The sequence below is a fragment of the Musa acuminata genome, chromosome BXJ2-5 (assembly GCF_036884655.1).
Source record: "Musa acuminata AAA Group cultivar baxijiao chromosome BXJ2-5, Cavendish_Baxijiao_AAA, whole genome shotgun sequence".
NCBI lineage: Eukaryota > Viridiplantae > Streptophyta > Magnoliopsida > Zingiberales > Musaceae > Musa > Musa acuminata.
The window spans coordinates 39270702-39283951 of record NC_088342.1 but is presented as its reverse complement, the minus strand read 5'-3'; the positions used below and the strand labels follow the sequence as shown (position 1 = coordinate 39283951).

The window sequence follows — 13250 nt, the reverse complement described above, 5'->3', positions numbered from 1 at the left end:
GGCTGAGTATGGAAAAACCTATTCCCAATCTCAATCATAAGAGGGGAGCATCACTTAATTAAAATAAACGGGTTGGTCAGACTTTATAATGACTAATATCTTCAACTATAGTTAAAGGTATGAACAGTTTGACCTTAGAGCTCTTTGAATACTGAAAAGAGAGCAACACTAGATTGTAGTGCCTTGCTAATACTATGATCAAGCTTAAACATTACATAGATGAGTTACATGATAATTTGGATGATGGTTTTCCAAACACAATCTTTCCAATCAACTGAAATGAAGCTCATTTCTGCACATATTATGAGAAGTCAAAAAGCCAAAGACTATGATTGCCTTATGAATAGTGACAACAAAACCAAGCTCTTGGGAAACAACGCAGGCATCCTTTCATTTACGATACTTTTGAGGGCGTTTCTGACCACTAATCAAGTAAATAGTACCATCAAGTTTATTAACTTATATTGGTGGAAGATGATCAAAGTTAACCGTATCCTTGATATTATAAATTTTGATTATAATTATTAATAAATAAAAAATAAATTAAATTATGATAGAATTTTTTGGAAGGGCTCTCATAATTATCATCCTATATATATGTTGCTTTTGCTAATAAAAGGATATGACCTATTAAAGACGAATAATTAGTTATTGAGATTACAGATATATTCTCAATTATAGTTAATCCTTAAGTCATTGCTCATAGCAGTCATGCGAAGGATACGAAAAGAGGAAAAAATGAGTCTAGTTATCTTTGTAGATTAACATCGTTATAGTTTTTGAATCCAACAACAATGCACTTGTAGATCAAATAAAGACTTTATGAATAGCATCAAAAGGTACACATCTGATCTATCATTATTTGATTTTAGTTTCTAATATTAAAGATTTTTGCATAATAGTAACATAAACATAGTTTTTATGTTTATAATTAATATCAGAGCCATATTTTTAAATAATTTAGATCGTAAAAGCATTTTAAATATACTTCGTATTTAGATATATTTATCAACACTCTTTTTCTTATAAAAATATATTATTTAGTTTTTATTTATGATGCTTAAACGATTCATTTGTATTATCAATTTACTATTTAATCTACTTCGTTCTATCGCTTGCTTGTGAGCAATATGAAGTTCCTCGTGCTTATCGATAAACCACTATTAAAAGCATGAGCTCAATTGTTGAGGGTGGCAAATTTCAACTGTCACAAGCTCAATTGTGGGTGGCAACTGCTCATGCAATAAAAGCACCATGGGGTGTGATAGTCAACAATGATCATATGCAACATCTTTATGGCAACCAACCTACCTTGGTCACAAGCCATTATAGTAGTACCATTGCCTACGACACCTACACTAGTGTCACTGTGTGTGGCGACTATTGCAGTGTCGTTACTTGTGAGAGTTGTGGCTACTTGAGCAACATCATTGCTTGTGACGGTTGCAGCGTTGCGTTTGACCAATAGCAATGATAACATCACTATAGCGTTTGTTGGCTAAGGGCGATGTTGATTGGACGTCGAAGGCCGTGGTACCCATCGATTGCATGATTGAGTCATTAGCATAGCCGCGCACCATAGCGATTGTGGTGGTCACCAATTAGTGCACAACCATGGATGACCTTGATGACACGACACAATGACAATGTGTCGCCTATTGACATAGATACATGTGAGCGTGATAGCACAATGTGGTGACGGTGAGGCATTGTCGGTCAACCACATGAGAACAATTGTGTCACCATGAGTGGTGCGCAAGCGATAGATGACCGGTGTGCCATTGGTGAGACTCGTGCGTGTAGGCAAGGTGGAACACAATGATGGTGACAACTACGATGACGTTCTAGAGTTTTTTTTATTATTCATTAAAAGAATATTTTTACCCCTTAGAAATAAGATAATTTCAATCTGTGTCCTTTAAATATATTTTTTAGTTATGCTCTTTAGAAATCGAATATTTGTATTATATATCTCATAAAAAAAATTATAGTTTTACAATTCAAAAATTAAAGATTTATGACTTATGTCCTCATTTATAAAATTAATTAATTTAATTGATTTTCATCAAATATTTTTATCGGACTAAATCGTGACTATATCTTGACAGCTTGATTAGATTTAGATAAAGTTTTAATATGATTAAAAAAAAATTAAATTTTGATCAATCTTAATTTTTTGACTAACTTAATTGATATGATGTTTAGTTTAATTTGAGTATACCCAATTAAATAGGTTTGGCTGGTCTAAGGGTTTCATACGAAATTTTAAAAATATAAATTATAATATTCTTTTATAGATTTTTTATATGACATATTGATAAAATCTTGCATGTGATAATTAAAAATATAATAATTATTTTTAATATTTATTTGATTATTCACATAAATATGTTTAAAATTATTAAATAATATTTATTTTTTCATATAAGGGTACAATTTATGTTTCATAATGATTGCAATTATCGCATGAGTTTTTCCTTATGTTTATTAATATTTAATAATTATTATAATTATTATTTTATTATTTTATTATTTTAGTATATGTTAGATCGAAGAATTTTAGTGAATATTATTTATAACTCATATCTTTAAGTTTTATTCTGAGGATGATAGGCTTATGAGATATGAATTATAATAAATAATTTATCATTTATAAGATATTTTAAATTATTACATTAATCTTATAGTCCACAAGTGGTCTAGACTAATAAATTATAAAATTATATTAAAGAATTAATCTTAAATAATATTAAAAATAATATTTATAATGATATATAATTAAGAGATTTAAATAATTAAAAAATATAATCTAAATTATTAGGCAATGAGGTAGGATGATATTGTTTTAGATATTGTTGCAGTTTAAAATTAAATACTCTAAGTTAGCAATATTATTCCATAAGGATGACATCAATGTTCCACAAATAATTTTGTGTGAACATTAGATATATTAATATTTCACCCAAAATTAAATAGAGATGATATCAATAGTTTAATATTTATTTAAAAGCTCAAAATATTAATATTATATTATTTTATTATAGTGATACTTCTTCCATGATGTTCTTATAAATATCCATATATTTTCTAGATTAAATTATTATAAATGGCTTAATCATATATAATTGACAAGGTTTGTTAGACCTTAATCAATCTAGTTGAAAAGATCACGAACACAACTACTAAAATTTCTATGGAATAAATAATTGAGATAAATGACTAAATCTAAAAGAACTTAATTTTATTTAGACTTCATTATAGTTTACAACTAGAACAATACAATATTTAATGATTAATTTAAATTTATTAATAAGTCATTAGCTGACATATTAATGAAAGAACTAATTGAAATTCAAGATTATATCATCAATATGACTAATAAAGTTATAAAGTTAAGTGCATCGGCTATGAATGTAATTGAGTTCTTTTTTATATATTTTTTAATTTTATTTATTCTAATTTGATTTATTTAAAGTTTATTATAATAAAATTAAGAATAAGTAATGTTGAATCTCGGATTTTGATGATGAAGTCAATTGTCATTTGTTATCTAATCTATATGTTGAGATAAGTGTGCAGGATTAACTACGATGAAAGTAAGACATGCAGCAGGAGTTGCGCCGGAGTCAAGACAATGATCACGTTGGGAGTTCGAGAGTTCGATGGAAGATCGGACAGTCGTCAGAGGTTCTACGGGAACAAATCCGAGAAGTCCATAAGCTTGCCAAAGAAGCTCGTCGGAACTCGCCAAGTGAATCGTCGCAAGTCCAGGAGTTTGCCGGAAGTCCGCAGGAGCATCACCAAGGGTTCATCGGATGATCGACGGAAGTTCGCCGGAAGCTCGCTGGAAGAAGCGATTGACGCACCGGAGCAAGCTGTAGTAAATGTCTTAAGAAAAATCATAGTTAACACATTGATTAAGTTGGAAATGGGAGGTGATCCCATTAACTTAATCTTGGGGCAATTGGGCCCCTGAAAAACCCAAATCGGGCCGAATGGATCAACCCATTCGGACCCTGATTTCTGCCAGGCGGTTGAACCGCCCAAGGCAGGAGGTTGCACCGCCTGGGCTCAGTCTCCGAGCGAGACTGGGAGGTGCAACCGCCCCAGCCAGGCGGTGGCACCGCCTGGGGCTCAGTCTCCGAGCGAGACTGGGCGGTGCAACCTCCCCTGACAGGAGGTGGCATCGCCTGAGCTTAGTCTTCGAGCTCTACCAGGCGGTGCAACCGCCTCAGTCAGGAGGTGCAACCGCCTGAGCTCGGTCTTCGAGCTCTGTCAGGAGGTGCAACCGCCCCTGACAGGAGGTAGCACCGCCCAAAGGCTCAGTCTTCGAGCTCTGCCAGGCGGTGCAACCGCTCCAGTCAGGAGGTGCAACCGCCTGATCCCGGAATTCCGGGAATTGACAGTTTTGAGCTCCAAATTTGAATTGGGTTGGGGCCTATAAATACCCCATCCATTAAGCACTGAAAGGCAGCAACTTAACACCGAAATCTTGATTCTTTTCTGTGATTCTTAGAGCTCAAAATTGTTGTAAATGCCAAAAGTTCTTCTCCCTCTGTTCTTCCAAGTTCTAAGCTGTAAAGAGAGGAGAGAAAATTTCTGTAAGGGTTGTCTCCTAAGCCCGTCAAAAGGAGTAAAACTGTAAAAGGGTGGTTGGCCTTCGCCTATTGAAGGAAGGCCTCTAGTTGACGTTGGTGACCTCGTCGGTGGAGGAAGCCAAAAGTGGAGTAGGTCAAGATTGACCGAACCACTCTAAATCTCGGTTTGCATTTACTTTGAGCATATTATCTTTACTACAAACCTCCTCTGAAGCTTACTGCTTTCTGCGCATATACGATCGGGTTTCAAGCCTTTCACTTTCCAAATCAGCGTTTAGACGTAAATTTGTTTTTTCGTACGATCATCATATTTCAGATTGCGTTTACGTTTTGAGCTCTACCATAACTGCAAACTGCTTTTATACTCTTGCTTAAACTGCATCTTGCCTAATCAAGTGATTTACGAATCAGCATTTAGACGTAAATCAGTTTCTTCGTACGAACGTCGTATTTCAGTTTGCGCCTATATTCTGGTTTTCATCATAGCTGCAAACTGCCTTCATAGATTGACTTTAACATCATCTTGCTTAGAATCGGCTTTCACACAGAAATCGTTTCTATCGTTCGAACGCAGTTTCGTTTTAATCGCAGAAAGTTTTCCGCTGCACTAATTCACCCCCCCCCCCCTCTTAGTGCTCTTGATCCTAACAAGTAAAACTTAAATGAGGTGACTAGTACTACCTAGGGAATGGGTAACAATAAAAGACTAAAGCATAATTTATCAAATAAATTTATTAAGTTTATAAATATTATATAAACTCATAAAAAAATTTTCATATAAAAATATTACTTCTATGACAATAAATGCTATAAGAAGAACAATTATAAGATTTGATTTAAAAGGGAAAAATATAAGTCTGACTTTTATATATTACAAATCAAACATTTTAGAAGTCTTTTTCTAACATATGTTAGATTAATACTAACATTTCAACTTATGTTACTAATAATAAAGATTTATTCTAATATGAGAATCAAAAGAGTATGAAATATTCATCATTACAGGGAATCATCTTAAAGTAAAAGTAATAGTAGTTAATACTTACTTATGTCTAAAGATAATTCATTTGATGGATCTTATGGATGCATGTTATGTTTTTATAATTCTAAAAAATTGGGTTCTTTATCTAGAATTATCAAGATATTATTATTTTTTAGTTATGTACTCAATATATTTAGGATTCAATAAAAATTAACTTTTAAATTATGTATAATGGTTTGTATAGAATTAATATGAATATTAAGTTTATAATGATCCTGTAATCAAATATTAGAATAAAGCATAATTTCATAAACTCCTTGAGATTATACATGTTTCTATATATAGGTCACTCAATATTTTCTGTTTTAGTGAAGAGAGATATTTTATTATATTTATAGATAATCGATTGAGATATGACTATATATCTAATTCATGTATGATTTCATACTATTGACACATTTTGGTATATACAAATAAAATTAAAATATAATTAAATATAAAAGTTAAAATTATCATATCTAATATGTGATAAATTTAATGATAATAATGATGAACCTAATTAAAATATTATTTCTTTTGCTAGATTCCTAAAAAAATAGATATTCAATTTATATTGCCATATGCTCCATAACAAAATGAGATTGTTGAAATGTAAAATCATATTCTTATAGATATTGTTACGAGTATGATGAGTTATTATTTTGTACCTGAATCAATGTAATGAGAAGTTCTAAGGATAGTTATATATATCTTAAACATGATTTTTAGTAAGTCAATTCTATCAACTTCTTTTGAGTTATGGATTGATAGGAAACTCAACTTGAGATATTTACATATTTATGATTATCCTAAAGAGGTAAAGGTCTTCAATTCATATAAAATTAATTTGGATTCAAGGACTATTTTTGAATATTCTATAATTTATCTAGAAAATTTTAAAGAGGTATATATTTGATTGTCATAATCATAGTATGAGGATAATTGAATATGGTAATAGAAGACTCTTAGAAAATAATAAATCAGTGAAATTAAAAATCTCGAAAGTTAATCTTGATATTGAGAAAATATAAGTTGATACTCCTTTATCATTTATATTTGAGAGATTATTGTTCCTTAAGTCACCACAAGAATTGATGAGGGTGAATAACAAAATAATTTTGATGAACTCCTATATGATATTGTTGTTATCGCTAATGATCTTATAAAATAATCATAATTGATAGTTTTGATAGTATCTCAAAACGAAAAGAGATATGCCCTTTTTTATTATTATGTGGTATATTTATAAGAATTAGATTGTGATATATGAATTAAAAGATCTCTTATTATTTTCATAAGTTATGAAAAGTAATGATTCTGAAAATTAGTATGATGCAATAAAAATAGAGCTGAAATTAATGAACCAAAATATTTGAGAACTCGTTGAATTACGTAATAATTATATAAGAGTCAATTTTTAATGGATCTTTAGGACAAAATGTGACCCAAAGGATAATATCGAATGATATAAAAGTAAAATTTGTATTCAAATATTTTACTCATAAAGAATATATTGATCATAATAAGATATTTTCTCTATTTTTTTAAAAATAAACTCATTAAGAATTGTTATGACATTAGTATTTTATTATGATTGTAAGTTAATCATATGAATGTAAAAATAAATTTTTTGAATGGGGATCTAGATTTATATGGATTAACCTAAATGATTTATAGAGAAATTAAAAAATATAAATTTTAATATATAAATTTAAGAAATCAATTTATGACTATAAATAATCTTTTAGGTAATGATATATAAAGTCTTGATATTATTACTTTTTTTCAATTTTAAAAAATATTATTAATCAATATTTATATATGAAGATAAATAGGAGAAAGCTTGTTATATTGGTTTTGTATGTGGATAATATTTTTAGTTGTTAACATTGATCTTGATTTATTATACAAAATTAAGAAATTTCTCACTAAAAAATTTAAGATGATTGATATGAATGAGGTATATGTTATTAGCATTGAAATATTAAGGGATAAATCTTTAGGACTACCTCAAAAAAGATATAATAATTAAAATTTTGAGAGATTTAGTATATAGCTTTTCTAAGCTAATAATAAAAGTAAAAATTTTAGTAAAAAATAATTTTAAAATGACTTGAAAGAGAATCAAATAAATAAAAATATTTCCTATATATGTGAAGTTGAAAATCTAACGCATGCTCAAGCCTAAATCAGACCAGATATCAATTTTGTAGTCGGAATACTAGGTGTATATTAAAATTATCTTGGTTTAAAATATAAAATGCTATGAAGAAAGTAATCAAATATTTATAAATGATGAAAGATTATATGCTCATATATATATATATATATATATATATATATATATATATATATATATATATATATATATATATATATATATAATTTAATCAGGTTGAAATAATAGTATTTTCATATGTTGATTCTGTAAATTACCTCAATAGTAGGAAGTCTACTTTATGTTTTATATTTATATTAATCGGAGAGGTAATTTATAGAAAAAAAATATTAAGCAATGTATTATTGTATTATCAACTCTGTAAATTGATTTTATGGTATGCTTTAAGAATACTAATTAAGCTTTATGATTGTAAAATTTTATCTTAAAACTTAATATTATTAGACTTAATTGATAAGTTGCTGAAGATAATTTATAACATATTGAAGTAATCTCCTTCTTTAAGAATAACAAATACTCTAACAATTATATGTATTATAATTTATTTATTTAAGACTTATAACCTAAAGTGTTTGAAAAAATATGTTCTTATTATTGGTTTTGTGAATAACTCATAAAAGATATAATGATATATGTTTGAGAGGATATTATAATTGATATTCTTGTTTACATAATTAAAGTCATTTATTTTTGTTATTTTATTCATATTTATGTATGTATATATTATGGTTGGATGTGTACAACATGATTGTTCTGATAAGATAAACTATAGTAGTTATTTTAAATTATACTAGGAATGGCTAATAATATTATGATACATAAAAAAAGTATGATATTTATGATATTTAACTGTTATGACTCATATTGCTAGTAAGACTTAATATGATATTATGTTTATTAGACTTAATTGACTTGCTTTATAAAATTTGTGTGCACATGTAAAATTTTTGTAAAGCTTTCAAATCTAATTAAATAAATTTATTTTTAAATATTTTTTATTTTTAAATAATTTTAATTTTTTTATATTTTATCAATTAATAGGATAAGTGAGAGAATGTTAGATTATATTACTTTATTTAATTATATAAGATATATTATATATTTAATTAGATTCTAATTATAGTTATCGATAAATATAATAAAATTTTAATTATGATAGATTCCTTATAAGAAGATTTTAATAGGAGAGGCTCTCATAATTATAATATTAAATTTTTTTATTTTTGCCTTAAAAAGACATACCACAAAGTTAATCAATCATTATTGTATTGTGAAAGATAAAAAAAGATAAAAAGAAAATTTTAATTTTCATTATAGATTCACATCATTATAATTTTCAAATCCAACTATAATATATCTATATATTAGATAAAAACTTTATGCATAGCATCAAAAGTAGATATCACAAATTTAATCAATTATTATTTAATTTTAAATTTTAATATTATTTTTTTTAAAATAATAATAATATAATCAAGATTATTTGATATTACTTTTTAGAACGTCACACTCCACTACTTATCACCATCGTGGTATCGGTCGTCAGCCGGCATCCATTCCCATCAGTTTGTGATGTTTTGCGTCAGATAACAGATTCCATCCAAAAGGATAGATATCTGATCTTTTCTTCTCTCCCTTTTGTTCTTGGTTGTTCATAGACACATACAGCGCTACTTTTCACCATCGTGGCATCGGTGGTCTGCTGGCACCCATTCCCATCAGTTTCAGGTGATGTTTTGCGTCAGATAACTGATTCCATCCAGAAGGATAGATATCTGATCTTTTCTTCTCTCCCTTTTGTTCTTGGTCGTTCATAGACACATACAACGCTACTGATTCTTTCCTCCGCAGAGACCGAGGAGAGACATGGAGATTAAGGCTACTGCTTCGGCCATGGTGCTGCTCCTCCTCCTTGCTTGGTGCTGCAACGTTCATGTTGAAGCACAGGTGCCGATCCCAGCTAAGATTGATGGGTTTGTGTACAGAGGAGCTCCTGTTTGGGGGCACTCAGTGGTGGTGGAAGCCTTCTTTGATCCTTTATGCCCTGACAGCAGAGACTCATGGCCGCCACTGAAGAAGGCCCTGCGCCACTACTCCGATCGCCTCTCGGTCGTGGTCCACCCCTTCGCACTGCCGTAACTGTTCCCTGCTTCTTCTATCTTCTGCTCTTGTTGGGGTTTCGTTCTTGTTCTGCCTTCTTTGTAGCCATGGTGGAATCAAAGACGAGCAAATTTAGCCAAATGGTTTAGCTTTTCTTGGGTTGATTCTGTAAACCAGCTAACTAAATCATGATTTAATGACCATTAATTGATTTAGCTGTCATGAGTGTGACAACAGTGTCATCTCCAAGACATGGAATGGGATCTTGGAATCATCAATCTTTTGCTTCCTTATTCTTCGTCCCCCTTTATTCCTTGCATAAAAGACCTTTTTATTCTGACTTGTTTTGGGTGTTGCAGTTACCACAGCAATGCTTTTATTGCTTGTCGCGCACTTCACATTGCCAATAAGCTCAACGCATCCTCAACATACCCACTGCTGGAGCTCTTCTTCAAGTTTCAGGTAAAAGTCTTTGATACACAATCTTATATAAGAAAACATTTCTTCTCTGTTCATCATCAAAGCAAATGAGGGATTTGGATTCTCTTCTCGAACTTAATGGTTAATCAATGTATGTTGCTGTGATCAAAGCCTGCAATTAAGCAGCATATTCATGGAAGTCCAGTACTTCACTATTTGGAGAATTTTCATTAGTGGTGAATGATCTTAATAAAAAATTAATTCTCAATATATTCGTTGAAGGTGGAATATGATGGTTCAGAGTTGGCTGTTCTTTGCTGCTCTCTTCGGTTGAGCCTCCGTGACTTCTTTCACATAACAAAAATTAACTCATCTACAAAGCCTCCCCTTTTCGGTTTTGGATTCGAATCAAAATTGAATCTCAAGAACATTAAAGTCCATGTTGTTTGTATTAGCTTAACTTGTATTATGAACAACTCATTCTTAGATACTTGAAATTTGTTATTTCAGCAGCCTTACCATCTTAGCAAAGTTGGAATTTTTTGTCTTGTCAGACAAATGCATGTTTCAGATGACAAATCAGCATTTGTGCTGCTCAGCTTATTGAATTCCTATGCTAATCAAGTGTATGAAAACAGGAAAAGTACTATAACCAGCCAACTTATAATCTGCCAAGAGCTTCCATAATCAAAGACATGGCTCGGCTAGCGGTTGCAGCTATCGGCAAGAACTCATTGTCGACATTCCTATCTGGTTTTAATGACACAAGAACTGACTCTGCAACAAGGATTTCCTTCAAGGTGAGTATACATAAGGTTGTGTGAGTGTGCGTATGTGTTTCATTATTTCCAGGCATCTGATGTCCATTGTCCTTTCTTTTTCTTTGTCCTTCCAGTATGGATGTTCAAGGGGAGTGACGGGCACACCTTTCTTCTTTGTCAATGGAATGCCTCTATCTCAGTCTGGCTCAGAACTGGCTTACAAGGAATGGAGAAGCATTATTGATCCACTTCTAGAGAGGCAAATTTAGATGGTGAAGGAAATTGAACTTGTTTCAAGATTCAATAAGATGTTGGCAAGGAAAGGTGGAATAATCTTTCTAATTTTTGCAATAAGAGCTTGATGATGAACTACTTGTAGAACATACCAATATGTGATTTTGTGGGTTATTGTTTTAGTGGAGTAGTGTGATTTATCAGATTTGTATTACAAATTGAGATTAATTAACTCATTATGACATCGTGACATATCCCATCTTATAGTCGAAAATTTATTGTTTATTGTGTCAATATAAAAGAATTGAGATGTTCATGTTTTAATATTTGACTAGCGCTGCATATTCTTCCCCTATTATCTTTATCAGTGTTATTAGTATTATCATGAATAATTTTATAATTTTTAATATTTATATTATCATTATCATGGTCATAACAAACATCATTTGCATGATTATTATTATTATTATTGTAACGTTGTGAGACGCCTTAACTTTTTACTAAGAGTAAAATCTCGACTTCAAGATCCATTATCACAAACATAAATTAATATTCATTGTAATTACAATAATAATTTTTAATAAAAAAAGACTAGAAACAATTTCTAGTACTTATAGGAAAAGTTTTTCCCATCCAAGTCTCATGTCTTATGACAAGTCAAGAGGTTATTCTAAAATTAGATTTTATATATATATATAATACTGTATAAACAGTATGCTGTGCATAAACCTTCAAAAAATTATAAAAATGAAATACTAATGCTTTCATATGAAATGAAAATAAATCAATTCTTCATGTAACTCATTATCTAACATGAACTTATAAGTCATTATAAACAACAATAAAAACTCATTAAGTAATATATCTTAATCATATACATTAAGTGTCAAAAGACGTCTTCATATAACATATGCATATATCAAACACCTGGATGAACGAAAAAACATACTCCAAATGATATATTCTATATTAGCGAAAAAAGAAAACTCGTATTATACTCAGGGAATATAGTAGTATTTATTCATCAGTTGATATTCTTTTGAATAACATATACATAGACTTCTTTTGGATACATATACATACACTGTCTAGTCGTCACGTCTAATAACCCATTAACTCTTTAAAGGGAATTGCCTTATTAGTACTAACCTATATATCATTTGTAGGAAAACAAAATCCTCATACTTTATCTATCATAAATGTATTATACGAAAATAAACAAAATCATTCATTTTTATTTATTTATGTATGTATTCGAAATTATTTTATACTGGCTTAATCCAGTAGTGACTTCACATTCCTAATTAATTAATTAATTAATTTCATTCCTAATCTTTTCGAACAAACAAAGAAACAAGAATTAATTATTAATTATTTTTTTCTTAATTACCTTGCATAATTAAAGAAATAAATTATGTTAATTAAGGTAAACTCTATTTATGATAATTTAAACTTTTGAATGGGATGAAAAGAAATAAATTATGTCATCAATTTTGTCACCAACAGATCTTGATTCCTTATTATTACTGTTATTGTTCCTATCGACGATTATTATCACAACTTCTATCACCATTATCATAAGAATTGATGCTATTTTGTCATATATTAAGCATGATTGCTTCCGTTATCTATTTTTTATCGGCCATCACCACATAACTTCACCGTAATAATCACATTATAACTATTGTTATTACAGTAATTTCATTGGAATAAATACTACTAATATTCTTCAACAAAATTACTAAATATTTAATTGATCAACTCCCATCCTCGTTTAGCATATCCAACCCAACCCAACCCAACCCGAATCTTATTTCGGCTCAAACCAAACCAAACCAAACCAAACCACACAAAAACAGAGTCCAAATCTGTCTCGATCCAAGCTTTGGCTTGTTTCACCTTAACCCGACCCACTATCGACCCAGTCTAATAATGCG

The 13250-nt window shown here is 30.0% G+C and overlaps 1 protein-coding gene across 2 annotated transcripts; it reads left to right on the top strand.

Annotated features, from left to right (window-relative positions):
* The first annotated feature begins 9353 nt into the window (after window positions 1-9353).
* LOC135583776 (uncharacterized) lies at window positions 9354-11565 on the top strand. 2 transcript variants are annotated; one of them, XM_065109374.1, is made up of 5 exons: window positions 9354-9526; window positions 9650-9933; window positions 10258-10360; window positions 10957-11118; window positions 11214-11565. In XM_065109374.1, exons 2-5 carry the CDS (start codon window positions 9665-9667, stop codon window positions 11346-11348), a joined length of 669 nt encoding a protein of 222 aa, XP_064965446.1. In that variant the 5' UTR covers window positions 9354-9526; window positions 9650-9664; the 3' UTR covers window positions 11349-11565. The 2 variants fall into 2 exon arrangements, with proteins under 2 accessions (XP_064965446.1, XP_018677564.2); XM_018822019.2 differs by having other exon boundaries at window positions 9616-9933.
* Window positions 11566-13250: the final 1685 nt, after the last annotated feature.